We start from the raw sequence: 27,478 nt of genomic DNA on the forward strand, positions 1-27,478 counted from the left end.
TTCAGTGAGTAGCATTGGGGTGTATTTTCCGGAGTTTGCCGAGTTTCACCGGAATGCCATGCGATAACGTTACGGAAAGGCATGTGATAACACTCGAAGCATGTGATACACTTTTCATATCAGCCCGCTAAGCACCAATTCGAAAAATATGAAATTTACGTTAATTTAATGATATTATCATACAGTAAAAATCATATGTTATTTAGTCTAAGTATATGATAAGAAAAATTATCTCTGAAACTAAGGATGAACGTGGCGGTTGATAATGGAATTGACAACGTCGTCATGGGTAAAATAACGATAAATAGATTATAATATTGGTCATCTCGATTGCTTTTCTCACTTAGTAGTAAGTAACTTTTTTTTTGGGGGGGGGGGGGGGGAGGGTATACATATGACCTGATATACTAGGGCAGTATAGCGAAAACTTTAAGAATGTATGTTAGAGTGTACTAACCTCAGTTTAAGGAATTTCAGATATGATTTTCAAAAGTATACATGACTGAACAATAAGAACACTTGATCTGTTCTTAGGCTAGATCTTTCAGTATATAAACCATAAGTTTGTTTTTCTTTGTTTCTAAAGGGTTATCAAAATATCAGTGCTTGTATTTTTTTTATACATGCAAGATATTTCTGATAATTTCTCTAATGGCAAGCATTCTTATATAACTTCTCTGTTGTTTCTCTTGATCGGTTAACGACATAATGATTGTACTTTAAACTACAAGAAAATACGTTAATTCATATATTGTTATGAATATTTGACTTATATATATTTTTTTTATTTCTGTAAATATTTTATCCTGGTAATGATCATATGTCCCTTGCTGGGGCCTTGATTAGAAACAAACTTCTCATATCTTATGACATGTATATCTGATGATTATTATTTAGTGGTTTCTCAATGTTATAAATCATATGCAGTCAGAGTCGCATTCATTAACAGGAATGTTTTCAAAACAGGAAACTATGGCATCAAACATCGTAAGAATTTGTTATGTATAAACGAGTAAAGTTGCCAAAACACCGGTTTTTCATTTCCTCAGTATCTATTCACATCTAAAAATAATTCATAATATTTCTGAAAACACTTGCATTCGTTACGCAAACATGTCAATTTTTATTAGCCTCTGCAATAAAGCAAGATTTCATTCAGTTATCTGTGCGATCGTAGAGAGAGAATATGTACAAGTAGCAACTGTCAAAGGCGGTTTCGTTATATAGGAGCTACGAAAAGGCATAAACAAACATTCATTGAGATACACATGACGATGATTTCTGCCATTGCATCGTCCAGTCGATGTTCGGCTCCCTGTAAACCATGTAAACCGTCGTCAGCATCACCTTCATACAAAGGTAAGTTATAATATATATGCATCTGATAATATTCTAATTTAGTTTAAGTTTGATTAGATAAACATTTACAAAAATAGGAAATAGGATTGTAAGCTATGTTAGATAATTTCTCAGCTGATGTGATCACGAAATGATCATAAAAGTTTAAATTCATCAAAATGTGAAGTCGAGTTACTAAACAGGCGAACTTTTTCATTTGTAAATTCTTTTTACTTGTGAAGTGTGTTCCAAATAAAAATCTATATTTGATGTGAAGATACCACGGGGCTCGGGAAGCAAACTAAGCTTTTTGTAATATGCTAAAATTAACGAATTCCTAAATAAATAATTTCTGGTTTTTATGTAAAGGAATATTTTTTCTTTCCAAGATTTTCTTATGACACTTGTAACACTAACATGAAAGGCACGCATCACTATACTTTGTATTTATGAAGTACATAATAAAGAGTACTATTCATGATTGGAAATCGTCGCACGAATAGTTCGGCAAATATATAACAAAAATACCGAACTTAGGAATGAATGGTAAATTCAAAAAGGGGAAGTCCATAAAAAACTGTCAAAAACAAAATGTTGTTTATTTAGATAAGCATTGACCCCTCTCAGTCCCCCCCCCCCCCCCCCCCCAGTTCGAAGAAGAAGAAAACCTGTCAAGTTGAAGACATGATTAGAAAGTTTCTCCAATCCAACGATAGACGTTGTTAGAAATTGTTCTCATTCTTTTTTCACATGTAACCTATTATCAGGTCTGTATACTTAGTGGTTTTTTGTTGTGATAATGTATAAATACCCAGGCACGTCCTGTGTTTTTGTTAGATTTATTCTGCTTTGTATCGATGAGTAGTCGGTTTCACAATAATACTTACGACTACTATAAGTCTAAAGTATACTAAATATTTCATGAGGAGTTGATCCCTTTTCGATTGAAATTGATAGTTTGTTCTTATGTTGTACTGTTACACCACTGTCACAGATAAGGGGGTGGATTTTCTCAAAGTTGAAGGCCTTACAGTGACTATTTTTCTCATTGGCAATCATACCACATTTTCTCGTATATACATAAACGCATGAATGAGGGGGGATAGGACCTTTATCGGGACTCCGGGATCGGGTGTTTTTAAGCTCGGGATTGACCCTTACGGGATCCGGCAATTTTATTTTTCGAATTTCGGGAATATTTTTGTGTTTTAGCCCGGGATTTCGGGATCAGGACCCCTCCTACCCCTCTCATGAATATGTGTACTAATTGTACTTAGATTTTACACATTAAGAGCGGTAGTGTAGGATTTTTTAAATCCAGTAAATCTGGTTTACCTATAGTTGTGTCTCGATTAAATACTATAAATGCACACAAAAACACATAAGGGTAGACATTTGAAGTTATTCAAAATCCCTAATTCACGTATCAACAAAGCAATCCAAAACTTACACAGTTAGAACATAGTTTCAAAAGAAAAAAACATCAATATAAAAATGTAAACAGATATATAATGTCATACTAGTAGTGAAAAACAATTGTTGACTTAGAGCTCTTATCAAAGTTATTCCTACTTATATCATACCAGCTGGGTGTTAAAAAATGTTTACTGCAGAGACTTTTATATTATTCTATTCATAAATATCAAGATGTGCTTTTTGAATTCATTTTTAGCTCAGCTGACCGAAAGGGCCAAGTGACTTTTCTCATCACTTGGTGTCCATCGTAAGTTGTCGTCCATCGTCACTAACAGAAATCTTCTCTTCTGAAGCTTCTGGGTCAAATTTAAACAATCTTGACCACACTCATCATTGGGGTATATAAAGAAAGGGTATATTTAGAAAATGTATCCGATGACCCCCGATTGCAAACTAAGATGACCAAATATCATTTTTTTTTAAACATAGGGTAACAAATGGATATATGGTCAAGCCAGAAATGTCTTTATGTTTAAATATGAAGATTCCCTTTTAATTATATACTCGTTATCCGGTTTAATATTGCCGCAAAACCAATATATTGTCATTTATATGACTGAATGATAAAGGTGACAATGTTGCTTACCTTGTAGTCACACACTTGTTTAACTGTTGTATAGAAATATGGTTATCCCTAGACTGGCAAAAAGGCTGTGCTGGATGTATATACACGCAGTGCTTGTGCTCAAGGCTAGTTACAATATAGGACCGTTAACCTCGATAGCCCATGAATGGGCAGCGCCGTGCTCTATTCACATTTAAACTATCTTGAATCATTTCAACAATTCCCATGGAGGCTTTTATACAGCAAGAATAATTGTCTGTCCCTACCAAACACCCCTTATTCCAATGCCAGGGTTTTTTTGTCCTTCATAATAGTATTTCTACCAACATCCAGATACTTATTGTATATATTTTACCCTGTTATCGTCCTAAGTATACATGAAATACTTGCCACTGGATGTTAAGCAAGCAAACAACTACCAGACAATCAACTGTTTGTTATGCTTCTTCACTTGCGACAACTTTTCGATTTTTTCACTATGTTGGACAATAGCACCAGTTAACGACTCTTGCGACAACTTTGCGATATATATTATTGGATAATTGAACCAAAGGCTATATATATTGTTTAAATATACTTTTTCACTTTTTTGGTCTTTTGGAAAATGTTGTTTGTGCTGTATTTAGACCCTTCTACAACGAAATTTGTAGTACATTTTTACACGTATAAATATTGCGGTTTTTATCCAACGCAATCATAGGTTTGAATGTAGTTTTCAATTTAGACTTGTTTATATTTTTTCGTTTGGGCTTGTATCATATTTTCCCTCAGGTTTATATGATCCGTTCATCCTATATTGACTCTTAAAATTTAAGAGTCTATCTAAAAATGAGGGTAAATTTTATATGGCCTTCCAAATTCCCTTTCGATCCCTAACATCATTGAAGAGACATTTATTGTCGAAATCCGGATCTGGTGTACAAACAAATATTGACACCTTATGTTTGTGGCATAACATCGTGGCCACAAGTTAATTGTTTTCCGTTTAGTATTAAATTTATATTAAGATCCATTTTGTTACATCTTGTGATCAATTTTATTTGGCAATCGCCAATGGCAGTCAGCAGGGTAAGAGAACATTAGTTGTTCGACCTGTTAGTTAAAAGCGTTTTGTTTAAATGTACTTTTTCACTTTTTTGGTCTTTTGAAAAATGTTGTTTGTGCTGTATTTAGACCCTTCTACAACGAAATTTATTTTAAATGCACACGTATAAAAAATGCGTTTTTTATCCAACGCGGCAATCATAGGTTTGAACGTTGTTTTCAATTTAGACTCTTATATATATATATATATATATATAAAGTGCTTTGTCCGTACAATGTTTTTGTATTGAGAAAGCGATAGTTTTTAGTGTACTTTAATACCTTGATTTCATTTGCATGCATGCCACAGTTGTCAGCTTTAATCGAAAAAGATCGCGATTTGCAATATTAATTATATATAATAATCTAAGCTAACACTTATCGGTAGATGAATAACATGTATGCATACACTAATCGAACAGGAAAAAAAATGGCCTTGTCCTATTTTTTTCTTGTCCAACATGCATTTGTGTTTCTTATCAAATATTTACACTGATATCTCTTGGATAGAGAGTTGTCTCGTTGGCACTCATACCACATCTTCCGATATCTATCTACGGCATGCTTGCAATGTTTAAAACGCAGTTGCTTAAATTAGTTTATATATTATATATATCTCGAATGTTTAATTTAATCATCTGCATGCATTTCATCTCATGCAGTTGTTTGTAATGTCACATAGTTATGATAGGTCAGTCCTGGTTTGTATTCAATTAAGGTCCTTACAATTGCAACATGTCTTTGTGTCTGTCTGACAGTGTAACTTGAAGTTCGTCACTTTTTGCATTGCTCTTTAATATTTATTTATATGTTCTCTCACTAAATAATTCAAAATTTGGTTACTATATTGAACCCATCTATCCCATCGAACTTGAGATACATGATACAATAGATAAAGAGAGTAGACAACAACCGAAGTCCACCAATGGATTTTCAACGTAGCGAGAAAATCCAACACTCAGAGGTGGACCTCAGCTGGCCCCAAACAATAGTGTGTACTAGTTTAGTGAAAATGGATGTTATACAAAACTCGGATCCACAACATTCATAAATGAACTAAGAGAAAAGGTCTGTCTAATATCTTAATTTACACCTAGACTAGAAATTGACAATGAGGGTCGGTTGAAAACAAAACTTAACGACAAAAAGATGATATCAGCTTCTCAATTGAGAACTTTCCATTTCTATGTAGCAACATTTCACTGTGAGCAGCGACTGCACACGGAGTATATATCTCCAAATTGATACGATATCCCTGGGCTTTTTTTCCTATCATAATTTCCTTGATATCGATATAGAGTTGCTGGTCACAAGGAAGCTATTAAACCAAGCATTCTAAAACGTCAAGTTAAAACCATCCCTTCGTAAGTTTTACGGAACCTTTCACGAGTTGGTTGACTGTTTATGGAATAAATGTTTCACAGATGATAGCGGATATGTTCCTAATTTCGCAACTACAACCCCGTCTCCTTTTCACTATTGCGACCTATCGAATTGGACTTGTTACCGGGTTTGTACTAATATGAGCAACTTGACAGGTCCCACATGTGGAGCAGAATCTGCTTACCCTTCCGGAGTACATGAAATCACCACCAAATATTGATGGGGTTCTTGTTGCTTAGTCTTAAGTTTTCTATGTTGTGTTTTCTGTACTACTGTTTGTCTTTCCTTTTTTATAGCCATGGTGTTGGCAGTTTATTTTTGACGTATGAGTTTGAGTGTCCCACTTGTATTTTCGCCAATCTTTAAATGAAGATAAGTGTTTAAATATACATGTATCTTGTTGCTGCTTGCCCGAGTTCTTGTCTGATTGGCTACAGAAATTTGTTTACTAAAACACATGACATTGTCATTGATATCTACGTGTTTGTACTTCATTGGAGGTTAATGTGTGACCTGGTATTGCGGTAGTTGCGTATTAATACTTATATCTAATGTTGTGCATATTAACGTACAGATGACGAGTTGATTGCCATCGCCGTCTTTTATATATATATCTTCCCACTAAGAATTGAGGAATAAAAGCGAACAGTTGTATACAGCAGATATACTCTCGTGCCAACTTATAAGATACATTATCAGTCATAAAAAAATGATAATGATATGTACTTTTATTCTGTAATACCTGCACTAATATTTCCTAATATAAGTAATGTTCAGATATATATGCGAACAGAATTTTTAATGCTCAAACTGAATGTCAGCCTCCACTAATATTTTAAAAGGACAATGCAGATCAATGCAGTTGCTGTATAATTTAAAGTGCATCAGACCACACTAGCGTATAGTACATATAGGATCATATAAAAGCATCAAGACATTCAAACAAATCCGAACAACTACAAACAACATATGGTTAAGATAGTTCCACCATGGAAGTATTATATTGACAATATAATACTTCCATGGTTCCACTCAATACAGGCACCAAATGTGGTTTGATTGAACCAGTGTTCACATGTATGCTTAAAAAATACTTTATGGATGACAATAATCGCAAGATAAGGGAGCTACCATTTGAATTTTATGGGGGGCTAGGATGAAAATGGTTTGTCCTGCATTTTTTTTTTAACTGTAATCTCTGTCCTGCCTTTTTATTTTTCACTCTGTTTGGTCCTGCCTTTTTTTTTTTAGTTTATCCTAAAAAAAATTACCTAAATTGTCGTCCTGGCCTTTTTTTTTGCAAGTGTCTCATCCTGCCTTTTTTTTAACTCAAAATTTCTGTCCTGCCTATTTTTTCAAATTTCATCCTAGCCTAAAATTTTTAATTTTTTTAGAATGAAGCGCTTCCGCGCTTCATACAAAATGTACTTCGGTCAACGCTTTTACACCCCAATACATTTACAAAAAAAAGCATTCAATTCTTAAATGAAATGCAACATCTATAAATGCACGTGCGTTCCATGGCACTTTCACAATAATGTATAGAGAAACAAACGAAAAACTTGCGTGGTTTTAGCATAAACTAGCTATAATGATAAGAATTGAAAGCTTCTTTTTATAATTTAATAGGGGTATAAAAACGTTGATTGTGACTGAGTGTGCATCTTTTAGTATATAGCGCTTTTACATCCCAATAAAACTGTTACAAAAGAAGCAATCAATTCGTACCTTGTTCATCTGATGACTGTTTACGTAAATAATAACAAACACAAATCGCTAAAAAGTAGTCATAAATATTGTGTATGAAAAATACAAAATCTTACCATTTTATGAACTGACTTTATCCACTGACTATATATAAGGGAAAGGGGAACGGTCAGAATTTGGTTTTAACTTGATATATTCAAAATGGATTTCTACAAAATTGTTTCCACATTGAAAACTGTAGGGAAAAAAATTGCAAAATTGATGTTTTCAAACAAATTTCTTGTTGCTGTATATAATGATCGATAAGGAATAGTTTTGTTTTATATATATATGTAGTAGAACAATAATTGTTCTTAGAAAAATGTTTACACCCATCCCTCCACAATGAATGAATGGTCGATGCCGTATGACCTTTTGTCCGGTATGTTCCAACACAATACATACTGGCTTTGATTCAGACATACATGTATTAATCAACAAGATGTATACGCTAATTACACTTACTATCATGACTATAGCTATTATCATCCCACGCAAAGGATTAAACGTAGTGTATTTATAGAGGAAAACAGATATATATCGAATCTTCCAAAAATAATTTAATTGCTCTTTTTAAATACCATAGTAATGCAGTTGAACAAACAATGGCACCCAATAATTATTTGTAAAAGTGGCGAATGGGAGTGGCGGATGCTATTATGTCCATTTTCAGGACGAAAATGAATAAGTTTCATGGTATTTTTAATTCTCGAAAATGTAAAGTTACCGATGATACCCTTGAAATTGCAAATGGTCAAAAAAACTACTATATATTCGCCTTTTAAAAGGCAACAAATGTGCATGGACATTCGAAGAGGTAAATGCATCGAAGGATATATGACATGTGGTTGCAAAAATCCTTTGACATTTACAGTGTTATGCATGGTCAACCTTTTGTCTCAGATGAAAAGCTGTAAAATTAAGTTAAAACTCATCAAAAGCTATTTTATCTTTTCCAATGAGAGTACCTTAATTAGCTGTTTGGTCGGGTTGTTGTTTCTTTGACACATTCTCCATTTCCATTCTCAATTGTCATATTCCTTATACATGTAATTTAAAGATAGAAAGCATTCAACTTTTGCAGCTCTTGAATTAATGGCATAAGACAAACGGAAGTCATGGCTTTAGTTGACGATATGTTCATTGTTTAAACTGATATTAAACACCACGTAAAGAAAACGTTTAGCTGATTTTACAAAGTTATCTCCCTGTAGTGTTAGGTACCACCTTAAGCTTTTAATGTGTGTTTTTTCTCTATGTATGTGATATTTCAAAAATTTGAACAGCTGTGTTGCTTGAGGTTTAACTTAGGTGTTTGAGGATCACCTCTTTTATTCATCTAACATTCAATGATTCTTTTTTTCAGTAAAAAGGAAAAAGAGTATTGAAGATGAGAGAAAACAGAGTTTTGAAGTTGATAAACGTTTTGATATCGATGGAGCAAAACATATTTCAGAAAAGGTATATTTTCATAAATATTTATGTATGAAATAAATAAATTCCCATTATAACCTGATTAAAGAAGAAAGGAGTCATAAATCTTGTATGAGCGTTAACAATTATTATCCATAACTAAAGGTTGTTTATCTCCACCTTGAAACATTAAAGGGTTATTATAAAAGAAAAAATGTGGTATGAATGCCAATGAGACAAAATGACACAAAAATTAACAGCTATATGTCACCGTATGACCTTCAACAATGAGACACACGGCCCATACCGCATAGTCGGCCATAAAAGGCCCCGAAATCAAGTTTCAGTTAATCCATCTGAGGGTAAAAGATTCCACCGAAGAGCGTATGTCAGCAGCGTTTTTTCGTGATGCAAAAGTCCACTTGCGGTCTAAATGGGTAAACATAAACTCAATATACTTTTAAAATCACTCGTTAAAGAAAAGTGTTACTCTCTCTCTCTCTGAATTTCGAAGAATCATTGGTACATCTCTTGGAAGACAAGTGACATCATGAAAGACTATATTTCTGCCGCTATGCAACACAATATCATTTTCCAGTGAGAGTCGATCGGAAGTTCTTGTCATATCTCTCGGCCTGACAGATACATGCCAGTAATAAAAATATGTGTCCCAGGTTACAATATGTATGCAATTTATTTAATTTGTATAATTTGAAATATACTCTATAACAAAAATCAATCAACCTACTACTAACTCTCCTATACTGAACACACAAAACATTATCCACGATCTATATCCTAAAAGGTATCGTTTCATTGTCAACAGTGAAAGTACTTTGAGTTGAAACCACTACCACGAGCGTTACTTGATATCATCTAGTACATAAAACTGTTTTCTGTTTTCTGTTTTCTATTACTAGTATATGATTTAATCAATTATAGGGTCATTGGGCATTTTTGTCTTTCTGATGAGTTAAGCCTTTTTCAACTGATTTTTATAGTTCGTTCTTATGTTGTACTGTTATACCACTGTCCCAGGTTAGGGGGAGACTTGGGATCCCGCTAACATGTTTAACCCCGCCACATTATTTATGTATGTGCCTGTCCCAAGCCAGGAGCCTGTAATTCAGTGGTTGTCGTTTGTTTATGTGTTACATATTTTTTTTTCGTTCATTTTTTTACCTAAATGAGGCCGTTAGTTTTCTCGTTTGAATTGTTTTACATTGTCTATCGGTGCCTTTTACAGCTGACTATGCGGTATGGGCTTTGCTCATTGTTGAAGGCCGTACGGTGACCTATAGTTGTTAATTTTTGTGTCATTTTGGCCTTTGTGGATAGTTGTCTCATTGGCAATCATACCACATCTTCTTTTTTATATGGCTGTCAAATTCATGTTACTGATTTGACTCAGATTCTCATATTTGATTTACTAGTATCATCATACTAAAACTTATATCCAAATTATGAAAAGTCTAACACAAACAATTTACGAGTCATATTCTCGAGAACATGTATCATCGTTTCGTGTACTCACGTCTAGACGCCATCCAATTAACTCTCGGATTGACCTCCAAAGACTACCAACGGTCATAGAAGCGATACAAATATATATAGCGAACTCGTGCAATTGATTTTTTTTTTAGGTCTGTTTAATTTTATATTATAGGTTGAAAATATATGTTAATGTTCGTTTTTACCTGTATAAGAATGAGTTTTTGTGAATGAAATCAGTCTAATTAAACGATTTACCTTTGTTTTACGTTCAATGTTGACATTATTTTCCTTTTGATAACCGAACACCCATACCTCGTGCGTAATCGATCTCTAGCCAATGAATTTAATTGAAGGTCACATTTTTTTAACAATTTTATATTTTTTAGGACCGTGAAGCTTTCTTATCGTATGGATTATTTAATATAGTGGCAGGAAAACGAACAGCAGAATTACTGGAGAAACACCATCGTCATGAGCATGATGAACCACATGGTAGGCGAGGATCATGCACAAGTCGTCGATGTTCTGAACCGGAAATACTACGCCATTCAGCCAAACACGAGTTTCTGCTAACTCCTCCTAAAAAGGAAAACTTTTTTGAGAAGCACCAGACACCCAAAGAAATGTATTCGTCTCAGAAACATTTGTTAGATGTGAGACCAGTATCGTCCGAAAAACGCAGCTTGAAGAAAGCTGTAAAATCAAAAAGTAAAAACCTACAAGAATTCTTCAAAAAGTTATGAGACCATCCATGGCACACATATGCTTACTTGTGAATCAATAATTCAAATATACATAGTTCATTACAAGTAAACATGCATTTACGAACCTTTTTTTTATAATGCATACCATTAAAATAAACAAAGTCATATAGGTTGGCTTCTGTTTCACGTTTTCATCAAATCAGCATGGATGGTGGTCAACAGAGAGGCAGCGCATTGAATACTAGTAAACGATTTCTTTGACGTGCTCGTGCTGGTGTATGAAAAGGGTTAAGAATACACAACATTTGTACATAAACTCATATTCATAAACAAATGAGGATGGTAATTTGTTGTATAATTAATAAACATGTGAATCATAGCATAATTATATATATTAAAGCAAGTCTTAAATAATAGATACAGTTTTGTGATATCATGAATTTATGTGGATTTGTTCGAATGGAGTCATTTCGTAAGTCTCAATGGATTTTTTCCCGCGCTCCAAAAACATAATGGCATGCATTATTGACAAAGGAAAAGGGTAGCCTTAATATCTGAAGAAGTTATATTTGGTTAAAACAGGACAAACAAGATATATATTTCACTCTTAAAAAGACCTTGCAAAGTTTAGAAAGTAAATCTCTTTTCTGCTGCACTGATAGTTGACGAATTAATATTGAAACTGTGAGGAAAAGCATGTCAGCTACTTATGTAAGATCTGTTCTTACAATTATACAACGATTGTTTGCTTTTCATACTATTTCGAGTGAAGTCAGCATTTAAGTAAAACAATTTGTACGTCATTTAAAAACAAGATTTTTTAATACCCAAAAGTGTGGAAATTTCAACACTTTAGTGAGTTTTTAAAATGAAAAATTCATCTCGTCTTTGTTAATAAATGTTCACTCTGTCCAGATATTTATCATGGTTATGCCATGTCTCAACTTTTTAGCTCACCGGGCCCGAAGAGCCAAGTGAGCTTATGCCATCACTTTGCGTCCGTCGTTGTCCGTCGTCTGTCGTCGTAAACTATTTCAAGAATCTTCTCCTCTGAAACTACTTGGCCAAATACTTCCAAACTTTAACTGAATGTTCCTTAGGGTATATAGTTTATAAATTGTATCCGAAGTTTTGATCTATCAACAAACATGGCCGCCATGGCAAAAAATAGAACATGGGGGTAAAATGCAGTTTTTAGCTTATATCTCAAAAACGAAAGCATTTAGAGCAAATCTGACACGGTTCATTAGGTCAAGATCTATCAGTCCTGAAATTTTCAGATGAATCAAACAATCCATTGTTGGGTTGCTGCCACTTAATTGGTAATTTTAAGGAAATTTTGCAGTTTTTGGTCATTATCTTGAATATTATTATAGATAAAGATAAACTGTAAACAGCAAAAATGATCAGCAAAGTAAGATCTACAAATAAGTTAAATGACCAAAATTGTCAATTGACCCCTTAAGGGGTTATTGTCCTTTAATGACAATTTTTCACAATTTGTTCATCATATTTGCTAACTTTAAAAAATCTTCTCCTCTAAAACTACTCAACCAAATTCAACCAAACTTCAAGTGAATGATCAGTAGGGTGTATAACATAAAGTTTGTGTTTTATTTTCTATTTCGTCAAAAAACATGGCCGTCATTGCTAAAAATAGAACACAGGGTAAAATGCAGTTTTTGGCTTTTATCTCAAAAACTCCAGCATTTAGAGCAAATAAGACAAGAAGTTAAAGTATTTATTAGGTCAAGGTCTACCTGTCCTGAAATTTTCTGCCGAATTGGGTTAGTGGTTTTTCAGGTATAATGCCCCTGAATTGATGATTTTAAAGAAATTTTGCAGTTTTTGATTATTATCTTGAATATTATTATAGATACAGATAAACTGTTAATAGCAAAAATGTTTAGCAAAGTAAGATCTACAAATAAGTCAATTTGACCAAAATTGTCAATTGACCCCTTAAGGAGTTATTGCCCTTTAAAGAATTTTTTCACAATTTGTTCATCATGTTGACTTACTTTAAAAATTCTTCTCCTTTGAAACTGCTGTATCAATTTCAGCCAAACTTAGGCTAAATGAGTTTCAGAGTATCTAGTATAAATTTTATATTTTATTTCCTTGTATGTCAAGAAACATAGCTCCTTTGGCTAAAATAGAACATAGGAGAAAATGATTTTTTTGTTTGCTTTTGAAGAAAATAGGACGATTCAAAGAACATTTAAATAAATTGAAAAGCCAAAATAATCATTGATGAGAGATTTAACCAAAAAAATTAAGGTGAGCGATTCAGGCTCTTGAGAGCCTCTGTTTATAGTCTAACAAACCAATCAATTTAGATTATAACAGTTGCACATGATTCGGATTAGGTAGGTTAATGGGAGTACTGCCGGGTCTGTTAGGTCGAAAATATCCCGTAATGTATGAACGTTTAAAGAAAGTCGTGCAAAAATTCAGATATTTCATTGCCAGATATTTGAAGTGAAATGCTGGAACATCTGCACCAGTAAATATGTTTCATTGCTTTTAAGTTGTGTTTTTTCTAATTTTTAGATGCTTCATCCGCCGTTGGCCTTCAGAAAGTCTCGTAAAAGTACAAACATATTTATAAACAATTATCAAATGTGTTCTACGAAAGGAGAAAGATAATCTTTTGATAAAAGAGATGGCGTTTATTGATAGGCTTTAGATTTAATATGCAATACCGCAAAACACATGGGAGTAACTTGTTTAGTACTGCGAAGCATATGCATGAACCTTGTTTACTTTTCTACAAACATTGTAAATATCAGCTCTAACGAATAAACGTTTTGTACTCGTATGGGGTAAACATTGTTTTTGTGTATTTGTTTACTTTATAAATGATATAACTGTAATAATATCTTATATCATCCCCTACTTAAAGGTACATAATTACTTCTAAGTGATTTTTTTTTCTTAGTGGAATTTTATTTGCGATGTACTTGATATATTGTGAAAATTAAGGAGATTGCTTATAAACTATTTGCATATGAAGCATCTTTCACTCACTTTCTGAATTACGCTTAATACGTAAAACCAAATTCAAAACTAGCTTATTCACCAAATATCGACGGGACGGTAAGGTAAAAATCTACAAGTGAATTCACAGCATAAACTCATACAATTGCCAGATTATGAACGTTTATGTAGGCATACAAATATAAAAAATGCTATAAGAAAAATTATGAATAATTTGAAAAGACAAAACCACGGGCGGATCCCATATTTTCTAAAAGAAGGAGAGCGTATTTGCTGAAAAAAATGAAAATTGACGAATCTTTTAGGACGTTTCCGAGTTTGCTAAAATATGATACGCCCTCTACAAACGAACCTTGATAACTTTTCTTCAAACATTGTAAATACAACCGAATTATATCCGGTTACCAAAAAAAATAAACAACAACCACTGACAATGGTACTCGAAATTCTTAAGATAAATTAAGAAATAATATAAGGAAGGCTTAATTGCTGCTCAATCTCCTCCTGATTATGATACATAGGCCAATATATAACCGTGAAAGAAACTGTGAAAATTATTTTCAATTTGTTTTCATTTTACTAAGATTGGTACTGTAAATAATGAATAATGATTAAAAAAGACACAAAGAACTAGAAAACCTGCACAAATGCACTCACTTTCTGAATTACTTTCTACGCAATGAGTTCAAAATTACAAATTGAATTCATCATTATGATTAAAAACACCTCTTCGTACTGATTTAATGTTAACATTATGAAAGTTCTAGATAAAGCATGATATTTTTCCGTGCTTAAATGAAAGAAGTACATAATTACAGGTCTGATCATAAAAAGTGATTGTAATTACAGCAAAATCGATGTTCAAATCGAAGAAATCATTTTTTTAAAGGATATAGTTAAAATGCACAAGTTTAGCCAATGACCAATCATGAATGAAAGTTACATAGTTATAAAACATTATATATATTTGGAGGGATTTATATATTAAGATAGTCTATAGTCAATCTTGGTGTGAAATTCACAAATTACGGGCGTGTAATTGTAAAACAGACCAAGAACATTTTGAGAAATGAAAAGTATCGGCTGTTGTCTGCTCTTTGGTCGGGTTGTTGTCTCTTTGACAATTTCCATTCTTAATTGTATTTAAGTTCATATTCAATATAGTTCAAAGGGGTTGCATTCAACATTTGCAGCTCTTGACGGTTACCAACATTTTCATTCTCAATTTTTGTAAAGAATAAAAAAAATATTGCAGAATAAAAAGATGTCACCTTAGCAGGGCGCATCATTTTAATAAATAAAAGAATCTAAATGTTCAAATATGATAATCAGAAGAAAGGAAAAAAAACAAGCTTAAACATTTGAAGTTTGCTGTGTGCATTGTACTTTGATACCTTCAAACTAGCAAACAATTCCAATGTGACAACTAGCGGCTACCTTCAAACTAGCAAACAATTCCAATGTGACAACTAGCGGCTACCTTCAAACTAGCAAACAATTCAAGTGTGACAACTAGCGGCTACCTTCAAACTAGCAAACAATTCCAATGTGACAACTAGCGGCTACCTTCAAACTAGCAAACAATTCAAATGGGACAACTAGCGGCTACCTTCAAACTAGCAAACAATTCAAATGTGACAACTAGCGGCTACCCTTCAAACTAGCAAACAATTCAAATGTGACAACTAGCGGCTACCTTCAAACTAGCAAACAATTCAAATGTGACAACTAGCGGCTACCTTCAAACTAGCAAACAATTCCAATGTGACAACTAGCGGCTACCTTCAAACTAGCAAACAATTCAAATGTGACAACTAGCGGCTACCTTCAAACTAGCAAACAATTCAAATGTGACAACTAGCGGCTACCTTCAAACTAGCAAACAATTCAAATGTGACAACTAGCGGCTACCTTCAAACTAGCAAACAATTCCAATGTGACAACTAGCGGCTACCTTCAAACTAGCAAACAATTCCAATGTGACAACTAGCGGCTACCTTCAAACTAGCAAACAATTCCAATGTGACAACTAGCGGCTACCTTCAAACTAGCAAACAATTCCAATGTGACAACTAGCGGCTACCTTCAAACTAGCAAACAATTCCAATGTGACAACTAGCGGCTACCTTCAAACTAGCAAACAATTCCAATGTGACAACTAGCGGCTACCTTCAAACTAGCAAACAATTCCAATGTGACAACTAGCGGCTACCCTTCAAACTAGCAAACAATTCAAATGTGACAACTAGCGGCTACCCTTCAAACTAGCAAACAATTCAAATGTGACAACTAGCGGCTACCCTTCAAACTAGCAAACAATTCAAATGTGACAACTAGCGGCTACCTTCAAACTAGCAAACAATTCAAATGTGACAACTAGCGACTACCTTCAAACTAGCAAACAATTCAAATGTGACAACTAGCGGCTCCCTTCAAACTAGCAAACAATTCAAATGTGACAACTAGCGGCTCCCTTCAAACTAGCAAACAATTCAAATGTGACAACTAGCGGCTCCCTTCAAACTAGCAAACAATTCAAATGTGACAACTAGCGGCTCCCTTCAAACTAGCAAACAATTCAAATGTGACAACTAGCGGCTCCCTTCAAACTAGCAAACAATTCAAATGTGACAACTAGCGGCTACCTTCAAACTAGCAAACAATTCCAATGTGACAACTAGCGGCTACCTTCAAACTAGCAAACAATTCCAATGTGACAACTAGCGGCTCCCTTCAAACTAGCAAACAATTCAAATGTGACAACTAGCGGCTACCTTCAAACTAGCAAACAATTCAAATGTGACAACTAGCGGCTACCTTCAAACTAGCAAACAATTCAAATGTGACAACTAGCGGCTACCTTCAAACTAGCAAACAATTCAAATGTGACAACTAGCGGCTACCTTCAAACTAGCAAACAATTCAAATGTGACAACTAGCGGCTCCCTTCAAACTAGCAAACAATTCAAATGTGACAACTAGCGGCTACCTTCAAACTAGCAAACAATTCAAATGTGACAACTAGCGGCTACCTTCAAACTAGCAAACAATTCAAATGTGACAACTAGCGGCTACCTTCAAACTAGCAAACAATTCAAATGTGACAACTAGCGGCTCCCTTCAAACTAGCAAACAATTCAAATGTGACAACTAGCGGCTCCCTTCAAACTAGCAAACAATTCAAATGTGACAACTAGCGGCTACCTTCAAACTAGCAAACAATTCAAATGTGACAACTAGCGGCTACCTTCAAACTAGCAAACAATTCAAATGTGACAACTAGCGGCTCATTTTTAACACGTATAAGAAAATAATATATGCAATTTTGGCAAACGATAGACAACGACAACCACTTGACCACAGACTCCGGAATTGAAACAGGCACATTGGAACATGGTGGTCAACACATGTTCTAAAAAAAATTCTTGTTGCAATATAAAATGAACGAGTTTCTGCAAATTTGTGTTTTTGCAGTTGCATAAGATTTGAAAGTAGTAAGACAAATGATTACAGATGGTTTTTAATTTGTCGAATACTTGCCGTTTCTGTTGGGTGCTAAAAGAATGAAATATTGCTGAGGTGCTTGGCAAGATAGAAAATATATATACGCAAAAAATGTAGTTCACATCTATCTATCTCCGTCGCATATATTCTCGAAAAAGCTGTTATTGCAAATTTTAACTAACAACTTAATTCAACAATGAAATTCTTTATACAAATTACAATACATAAAAGTGAAACTGTGCTATGTGAGCTGTTCTAGATAACCTATCATTTGAGGGGAACGACGTAATATGGAACAAATTGAAGTACCATAAAAGGAAAGAGGTGACCAAGACAAACCAAAACAGCTAAATTCAGTTGAGTAATTAAACTCAGCACCAAGTCTTCGAATGACTGCATATACATTGGGGTTAGATTTATAATATTAAATAAGAATCGATGGACGTTGAAAGGTTAATTCTTCAATTATTTGTATAAATGTTTTACCTCCTTTGGCGAATATATCAGCACGAGAACATATATGATGTGAAATGAACACTGCATTACACTTGTTCGTACTCCTGAATTTTTTACGTGTTAGTCTACAAGGTATCAAAAAGTCGACAGGAAGTGTCACCCTACTTGGAAACATCATTCTGACTCCGATACAACCATTATTTGCGCCGACTCCGAAATGGCACATAGAATCATATTCAAAACAGTGTGGTCTTGGCCATTGATTGACGACCTAAATTATCCCATTGACTGGGACAGATTAGGTGAACGTTTGTCTGTAACGACAATTGCTCACTTCTTACTTATTATAGAATTTAAACTGTGGAGTCACCAAAGGTTCTTAACGCCTTTAATAATAAAATAATTCGAAAAATTATTCAGGAATAACCTTTATGTTTTTATTTATATTATTGATATAAATCAACACATCGTATTAATCCGGATTCGTTTTTCGAATTGCTTTTTTTAGGTGTTGAGAACCTTTGGTGACCCCACAAATTCAGTGTATTTAACAAGTACAAAGTGAGCAGTGATTGTTACCGACAAACGTTCACCTAATCTGTCCAAGTCAATGGGATAATTTAGGTCGTCAATCAATGGCCAGGACCACACTGTTTTGAATATGATTCTACTTTGCGGAAAAGCAGCAAACACTAGTTTTCAAGACTTTGGGTTTACTCGGCTTTAGATCGCACGCTTGACCTCTCGCAATCGAGGTGATCACATCAAAAGGTCAATGAAGAGGTTGGCTAATATTGATAACAGACTGATCATTTTTATTTTTCGTTAAAAGTAAAAAGTGAAAATGTTGAGGTAAAAGTAGTCCGAGATTACTCTGACGTCCAACGGCTGTTTTGACAGACAAGGAACAAGGCACCAGCTTATCTGACAGCACAGTCGTTGGACGGCAGAGCAATTCTAGACTAAGGTAAAAGTTAAACTTCAAAGGAATACTTCTTCAGGTTTAACTTAGCATGTGTAAATTGATATTGTTGTGTTGTTATACGAATGAAATACCTGTAGGAAGGATTAATGTGTTATGTAATTAACTGAACAATTATACATGTATCTAAAGAACAATTGCAGCTGTTACTAGTGATATATGAATGAATAATGGTATTTCAAATCGACAGTAGATGCCGTATTTATCGTTTCGCGCGATAAGTTGTTTGCTTATCATAAAAGGTCTGCATATAACATTCAGGAAAAGAAACAGCAAACAGCAAACAAAATCCTTGTTCCTATAACAAATTGGCAATGTCCGAGTTTATCTCATAAAGTCTTGTTCTCTCTAACTCCTTTGTGTTACAGTTTACAGACATTTTACATCTGCACTGCAGACGCATGGGTAAAAAATATTTTATTTTATTCTCTTCATCAGGTTATTTCTCGTTTATAATAGATCCAGTATTGTTTATTATCTCATAACACCATACGGCAGTTATGCATATCTTAAACATTATGAATCAATGTAAACAAATTTATTACTTCTTACCACTTAGAAAGCAATAAATATTCTCATATATTTTGCTAAACGCAATTATCATACCTGCCAGAAGTAAAGACATGCGCATCGGAATAAACTTATAGGTAAACAATTCCCCGATGTAGATGGTTGCTTTCTAGATTTGTCTATCATCGAAGAACTGTATTTAGCTGTGTTGATAGTCGTAGTATCATCTGGAAACTTTATAAGAACCTTTTCTTGGACCACATCATTCATGCCGAACCACCCTTGTCCCTTGATATAAACAACAGGATATTTTAGTGTCTTCGAAGATGGAACACGTGTACATATATTAGATTCCTGGCTGGTCCTTTTATCTGAAGAACATTCATTCCCGCAAACATCCTTATTGTCAACATCCTCCATTTTTATATTTTCACTTGCGGACAAAATTTTGCACGGGCCTGCTGAATCTTTATCGGACTGATTGTCATACATGCCTTTCTTCTTGGATTCTAACCAGTCATCAGACCACGAATTAACGGACACTATCTTTTGAGACCCTTCGTCAGGTTGCAGGTTGGCCTTTTTCTCATGTACACCTTTGAATTCAACATGACATGATTGATATGACAATTCTGGTCTGGATTTATCCATGCCACTATAATTGGCGGATCCATTTTCACGCAAGCCTTTGATCTGATAAGTGTCGCGTGCATCATTGGCAAATTGAACGTGTTGGTTGTCTTTGAATTGTAAGGATTCATTCATCCAACCGACAACACCCTCCATTCTAAAACGAAAAGTAAAAAAAAAGTATCAGAAAATGATCTGTAATTGCTGTCACCATTTCTTTATTAGTACTTAGTATTTCATTTGTTTTTAGTAAAATGTACGAGTTGTAATATGTATAGGTAAAATGTAGACTACCTTGTAGCCTTAAATGATGTCTACCTTATTATGCCAGTTTTTGCCACTTCAATCTTAAGGATATGTGTAACCGAGAATAGCATAATATCAAAAACAAACTTCATGCCTGCAACATGAACATCAGTTTTGATCAAATCTGAGAATTTTTCTGTATTAATAAAGTTTTATAGAGAGACTAGAAAAATAAACTGTAAAGATTTGTCAAAAAATTGAAACATATCTATGAAATCGAGATGTACGTAGCTCAACACTGATACATTGCTGTTGAAGACAGTTTCGATTCAATGCTAAAAATTGTATTTTCTGCAAATTTGTTGCACCTAAAGTCAAAATCAAACCTAAATAAATTAAACTGATTCTAGAAGAAAGAAAAAAATATTTTCACTTACCTCAACATTTTGGTTTGGTTTTAAATATTGCAGTTAACCGTTGTATTTAGGCACCGAATATAGTATCTTCATAAAATACTGTTAAGAAATTCCAATGGTCTAGAAATACAAACTTAAAGTACAACATCATAGAAACTGTCAATTCTAGTAGTGAATGAAAGAAGATTTTAGTGCCAAATAAATATCGAAAAATTAGCACAGTCTCCTTCTCTGAATACTGACTTGCGCAGCTATGGTCGTTTTACCCATATGTATTTTTTGTCTTTCCATTTATAGACCGTTATATCAATTGACCTTATCTTAACCTTTTATAAATACAAATGAGAGTTAATACGGCTTAAAGTACATCTTTTAAATCTGGTTGCGGACATCCTTGTTACACAGATCGCGCGACTAAAACACATTTGAACATGCGTATACATGCGACAGTTAGTGTTTTTCATTCTATCAATCAGCCGCTGGTGAACGGATTATCCCTTCTTATGGTACCATCCACCCTAGAGTAGTCAGTGCTTCGGTACTGGAATAATATGAATTAACCTTTTTCTGTAAATTTCCAGTGAAAAATTGTATCATTTTACACTACTGAGGTTGCAACTAATTCAAGAAAAATTGACTGTTTTCAGTGTCACTTATGGGTTTTTATGGTCTCGAGCGGTTTTTTCTCTGTTTTGGGGTCTTTTTAAACTATTGTATAATCCGGTCATTGTGACATCGTGGATGACTGATTGTTGAATACGAATCATATTATATATGCTTTCTAAATTGGCATAGGCAGCAATACGAGTTGCTCATGCATAACTTGTTCTATACGCCGGAATGAAAGAATAATTATTGCGTTTAATTTTGAATTATTAACGTTAACAGGTGTTCCCTCCATTTACCTTTGTAAATCTTGTGATAGTTGAGTTAAGAAGTTTAAAGTCAGCAGCATCAATAAATTGTCCTGCATATAACGTCATAATCTATACTAATCGCTTTCATACACAACCATTTCAATTTTAAGGGAGCTAAGGGAGGGGGGGGGGGGGCAGGACTAGGATGAAATTTGAAAAAAATAGGCAGGATAGGAGTTTTGAGTAAAAAAAAAAGTCAGGACGACAGGTTAGGGAAAAAAAAGTCAGGATAAACTAAAAAAAAAAATGCAGTCCATGACCGAACAGAGTGAAAAATAAAATGGCAGGACAGATCGAGATTACAGCTAAAAAAAATGCAGAACACAATTTTTCATCCAAGCCCCCCCCTAAAAATCAAATGGTAGCTCCCTAACTTCAAAATAACTTATCACTTATCACTTATCTTATGTTGCTGCACCATATTAAATTTTACGATATGGCATCATCTTTGGCTAGATTTTACTTCGTGTTTTGTTTGTGTTATCGTTTATGCATTGCCAGTCCTTCTTTCTGTGAAACTTCACATGTTTATTTCATGAAAATTCCCCTTAATTAGTTTCGCATAAGTCCATTTTCTCAAAGTCTTTCCCAGCTTTACTTAATTAAGTTCACAAAAACATAACTAAATGTGTGTAACAATATGCGCGCTTATTTCTAAACTGGAAATTGAAAACAGCAATTTTAAATCTTTTTAATATTTGTCATATATATTTTGAGTTTTTCTCTTTGCTATGTGTGGAAATTTGTTTATTTTCACTTTTTTATTAAAGAGTACCTCAGAAAAAAGGGAAATCACAAAAATACTGAGCTCCGAGGAAAATTAAAAACGAAAAGTCTCTAATCAAATGGCGAAATCAATAGCTCAAACACGTCAAACGAATGGATAGCAACTGTCATATTCCAGACTAGGTACAGGCATTTTCTTATGTTAAAAACGGTGGATTGAACCTAGTTGTACGAAAATCGCATCAAATTCCACAACGATGCGTGAACCAAACAAACAGACATAATGGGTAAAACCTTTTGTTTTTCGTTAATCCAGGTTTTTATAACAAAGTTTTCTTATTTTTTTCATGTTTTATGTAATTTATAAATCCGCCTTTCACTTATGATCCATGGAATTTCATTCCCAAATCCTGGAAAAATCTAAAATGTATATCTTCGAAACAACCTGCCGCGGTTTGCAAACAAAAAAAATACACACCACAAAATACATATTTAATAAATTAGTTTTATTCTTTTATAAATTGGCACTTTGTGATAAATATCATTTGAATATATACAAATATACGAAGTGATAATATTAAATATGAATCGCTATTTAGAGACAATGATTGTCAATAGAATACATAGATAAAAATTTGATGAAACAATAATATAATACGGTAAACTAATGCATAGATATTTCTCTGGAAATGCCTGAAATAACTACAACTAAAGTTTATTTGATTTTTGCTTTAAATTTTTCAGACATTTATAAAAATGTTCAATGCATTTTGGTTAGAATATTTTTGATAACAAAGAATTACTATCTAACTTTGAAAAAAAAATTATTTGGTTGAGATAGAAATTGAGCTTGGAAATAAAAGATACGTTTTCCTTGATCAAATTTGTAAAAAGATATTGTGGAAACATATTGATCATGTTTGTAATACGTCAACAATATATGAAAAAAACCAGCATATTATAACTAGTTTTTGAAAACCCATTCCCTCATCTTATGAGTAACTAATTGACTGAACTATATCATATCAAATATAGAGTATTGGTGTTGAACTTTTGATAAAAACTAAATCAGAAAACCAGTATTACCGACCCGGTAAAATGCGATGTGTGGGTACATAACCATCGTTATTGCCGCTCAATCTATCAACTAGAGCAAATACCAACACAGCTGTCAAAACTGCAAAAATAATGGCAAAAATAACTAGCTTTTCTGAACGTCCAGCGTACTTCTGTGCCTTGTCTATATTGCCACGCACTATACCTGCATCGAATTCTTTCTTTATATTAAAAGCAAAGTATGCAGCTGGAATTCCTAGTGGAAAGTATATAATTATAGCAATAATACTTAAAATTTTCAATCGTAGTATCCGTTCTTTACGTAAGGGTTTCTGTTTCTTTTTATAACTTTGTGCATAATCACAACATTGTTCTGTTTGTATGACTTTTGATCCGTCTAGTTTCTTTATAACCACTTGTTCTTGTACTACACTGCTGTGACCACCAGTACTGTACATAACCGGATATGACGCAGTGTCTGAAACATCGCCATTTTCTGTTGAATTAACCCGTGAATTATGATTATCCGTAGAAAGTTGTCCTGTGTTGTTTAATGTTGGAGAAGTTTGATTGTTATATTCTTTGTTGTCATGGTCGGCGCTTACAAAACCGGGATTAATTTGTTCAAGTGATGATGGTTCTTTATACTGAAATGATCCCAAATGAGGCTGAATATTTTCTCCTCCATCCTGGTCGTCATGGTTAAAATTTGTTGCCATGCTGAAAGATACAAATGACATAATTTTCATTGTTCTACACATTTGTATAACCCATTCAAAAATATCATAGAAAGTTCACGATTTTTCGAGTTAAAATCATAATAACTAAATGGATGGTAAAAACTAAACAGGCTATGATGGCAAAAATTTACCAAGATATGTTAAATCAAGCCTGCTTAAACTGAGCACAGTAGGACATCTTTGTGTCAAACAAAACATACTATTGAAACTCGCTCGATCTTATCCTAATTTATATGATAATTAAATGAGACGTTGAAGGTTCACAACACGACTGATCTATATTCATAGAAAACATTTCAAAGTACATTTAATGTAGTGTAAATTATTAACTTATTAGGATTGTTTCATATTATAGTTTTCAACAATGTTAACACAAATATTATATGAGGCCGACATAACTGTATCTGTTGCATGCGTGTTGTATACGTGTTGTATACATTCTGTTAGATCATATTGAAGCTTATTAAACGACCGATTGAAAGAATAGTCCATGATTTGACCGCACCAACATAGAGACCATAAGCATCCAAATAAGACTCTTTTTTATCAAATAAATAAGTTCTTCTGGTATCTAATTGCAATCGTTGGATTGCTGTCACATTGACATTGCCCAAAATTTCCACTTCCAATAAATCTATGAAAAGGGGATGCCAAAAAGAGAAAAGGCGGGTGAAGCACATTTCTTTGTCACATGATTTTTTTCTACTTTTCACTTGCGTCCTCTCTTTTCCCCGACCCCCTCCCGATATCCCAAAATCATATTAGTGACCCCTCAGAGATGACCCATCTTAAAAAAGAAAATCCTGCTTAAATATTATGACTAAGAAAACCGTTAAAGGATATTGATTTTTAACATGTGTCGATATCATATAGATTAACTTATTAGAAAGTTTCATGAAAGTCAACAAAGCTAGTCGGGACTTACTTTATGATATATTTTTCACAGTGTTTCCATATAGTTTTAAAGAAATCTAGAAAAAGTCATTCAAGCTATCACGGTCTGAATGTTCCTTTATAGAATGAAACATAAATAAAATAACAACTGTTCACTCAGATGTGACCAGTATATACTACAGGAAAAAAACAACACTTAGCACACGTAGAAAAACTTTAAATAATGTTATTATAACTTTAAAGGAAGTATTTGTGGGAAATTACAACTTAACGAAATGACATTACGGAAAGAATAAAGTTTGTTAATAAATGATACAGTTTGATAAAATATGTAAATAAAAGGAGTAACAAGATCTGATAACACTTACCTACCTGTTATTCATTCACCTGTCCAACAGATGGCGTTGTAATTGTCATTATGACGTAGAAATTGATCTTGGATTAGTGAATTTAAAAACGGAGATCCTGTACATGGTCGAACAACAAAAATTAATCATAACGGATTACAAATAACTTTATAAATTAACCAAAAATGTTCATAACTTATAACATGTTATAAATTCATATACTTGTATAAGTTTAAATAAATAATAAACAATAAAAGAATGAAATAAAACCGTCTAATAGTATACATTTTCTGGAAGAAGAAAATTAACATTCTTAATTTTTAATTTAGATACAAATATAATATAATGATTGATAGTGAAGGTACTTATTGAAAGATTATCTGTTAACCTTGAAGAAACGTCACAACCTTTGGTGATAGTTGCGTTTCTTATCTCGGCGCTAATCAGCTGACCTTACCATTATATGCACCTTTATTTTTCAGTCAAATTTTTTTCCAATAAACTGCGAATGTATACTTATACTCCATATCTTACCTTCGTATTCCTTGTTAAAATTGGCACCAGCTCTCAATTTCATGTTCAGCGATTCTACTCAAGTTCTCATATTTGATTTGTAACAATGTTAACTATTTATTCAAACTATCAATTGCCTAAATTAAACAATTTACAGGGCATGAGCTCGATAATATGCAGCTTCGTTTCGTGTGTATTTTAGTCTAGACGCAATCTAATCAACGATCGATATGGCCTCCGAATACCTCTGACGACCATATAAGCGATATAAACATAAATATAAATATAAATAGATTAAGCGAACTCGTGCAATTTTTGTTTCTAGGTCTGTTAAAATTATAAAATATATGTTTATCAAAGTTTTGACCTGTTCAATAACGATTTTTTTGTGGATCGAATCAGTCAATCAATTGATTAACCCCTTTGTTTCACTTTCAATGTTGACATTATTTTCCTTTAAATAACTGTACACGTACAATACACGCAATATGCATCTTTAGATAAGGGGTTTAATGAGGTCGAATTATTCACTTGCAAGTGAATAAATCATTATCAATGTTTCTTAGCTTAATTTAATAAAATTGAGCCACTCTGACTGCTAAAAGCGAATTATTATTTAGATTTTTGATATATCTTGTAGCTAGTGCTTCTTTAATTAGTGATCAAAGGTACCAGGATTATAAATTAGTACACAAGACGCGCGTTTCGTTTACATAAGACTCATCAGTGACGCTCATATCAAAATATCTATAAAGCCAAACAAGCACAAAGTTGAAGAGATATTTAAAAGTTTTTAACATCATGCATTCAAAAAAGATTCTAAAAGGTCGACGTAACGTCTTTATAATTACTCGTTTAAGAATCTTATTTGATTATGATTTCGGCGCAAGTTGATCTTTATTGGCCTAAATAGTTCATTGCGTCTTCCGAAGACCAATTATCGATGAAAAGTTGAGCCCTTTCCAACTTATTTTTATAGTTTGTTCTTATATTGTGTTGTATCAATGTCTCAGATTAGGGGAGGATCGAGCGCTCACAAATATGTTCAACTCTGTAACATTTTTTTGTTGTTTAAACTTTTTTATATCATTTTGTCATGTCGTTATGTCGTCTTGTCGTCATAACTATAACTAGGGTTTGCTCTTTACCGAAGACCGTAAGATGACCTACATTTTCTTTCAACTACGTAATGTTATTGTCTGGTGGGCCAATTATCGATGAAAAGTTGAGCCCTTTCCAACTTATTTTTATAGTTTGTTCTTATATTGTGTTGTATCAATGTCTCAGATTAGGGGAGGATCGAGCGCTCACAAATATGTTCAACTCTGTAACATTTTTT

General features: G+C 33.5%; 3 protein-coding genes across 5 annotated transcripts; 1 reads left to right on the forward strand and 2 right to left on the reverse strand.

The window, feature by feature from the left end:
- The first annotated feature begins 861 nt into the window (after positions 1-861).
- On the forward strand, positions 862-11,618 carry LOC134683244 (uncharacterized). Its single transcript, XM_063542421.1, has 3 exons — positions 862-1,359; positions 8,958-9,052; positions 10,885-11,618. The coding sequence occupies exons 1-3, from the start codon at positions 1,269-1,271 to the stop codon at positions 11,239-11,241; spliced, it is 543 nt and encodes a 180-aa protein (XP_063398491.1). The 5' UTR covers positions 862-1,268; the 3' UTR covers positions 11,242-11,618.
- Positions 11,619-18,991: 7,373 nt separating this feature from the next.
- LOC134709724 (uncharacterized) lies at positions 18,992-21,445 on the reverse strand. The gene is made up of 2 exons (XM_063569873.1): positions 20,968-21,445; positions 18,992-20,441 (listed from the first exon to the last, which is right to left on the reverse strand). The coding sequence occupies exons 1-2, from the start codon at positions 20,973-20,975 to the stop codon at positions 19,745-19,747; spliced, it is 705 nt and encodes a 234-aa protein (XP_063425943.1). The 5' UTR covers positions 20,976-21,445; the 3' UTR covers positions 18,992-19,744.
- A 1,681-nt stretch (positions 21,446-23,126) lies between these two features.
- LOC134683253 (uncharacterized) lies at positions 23,127-25,785 on the reverse strand. 3 transcript variants are annotated; one of them, XM_063542431.1, is made up of 2 exons: positions 25,652-25,785; positions 23,127-24,365 (listed from the first exon to the last, which is right to left on the reverse strand). In XM_063542431.1, exons 1-2 carry the CDS (start codon positions 25,660-25,662, stop codon positions 23,672-23,674), a joined length of 705 nt encoding a protein of 234 aa, XP_063398501.1. In that variant the 5' UTR covers positions 25,663-25,785; the 3' UTR covers positions 23,127-23,671. The 3 variants fall into 3 exon arrangements, with proteins under 3 accessions (XP_063398501.1, XP_063398510.1, XP_063398519.1); XM_063542440.1 differs by having other exon boundaries at positions 23,128-24,365; positions 25,648-25,764; XM_063542449.1 differs by lacking the exon at positions 25,652-25,785 and adding an exon at positions 25,311-25,516 and having other exon boundaries at positions 23,128-24,365.
- Between the last annotated feature and the right edge of the window lie 1,693 nt (positions 25,786-27,478).

This window comes from Mytilus trossulus, chromosome 1 (assembly GCF_036588685.1).
Source record: "Mytilus trossulus isolate FHL-02 chromosome 1, PNRI_Mtr1.1.1.hap1, whole genome shotgun sequence".
Classification (NCBI taxonomy): domain Eukaryota; kingdom Metazoa; phylum Mollusca; class Bivalvia; order Mytilida; family Mytilidae; genus Mytilus; species Mytilus trossulus.

Bases quoted from the DNA above. Each gene is read 5' to 3' on its own strand.
- LOC134683244 (XM_063542421.1), top strand. From the start codon at position 1,269: ATGACGATGATTTCTGCCATTGCATCGTCCAGTCGATGTTCGGCTCCC. The intron at 1,360-8,957 runs GTAAGTTATAAT...TCTTTTTTTCAG, and splicing joins AGCATCACCTTCATACAAAG to TAAAAAGGAAAAAGAGTATT. The intron at 9,053-10,884 runs GTATATTTTCAT...TATATTTTTTAG, and splicing joins CAAAACATATTTCAGAAAAG to GACCGTGAAGCTTTCTTATC.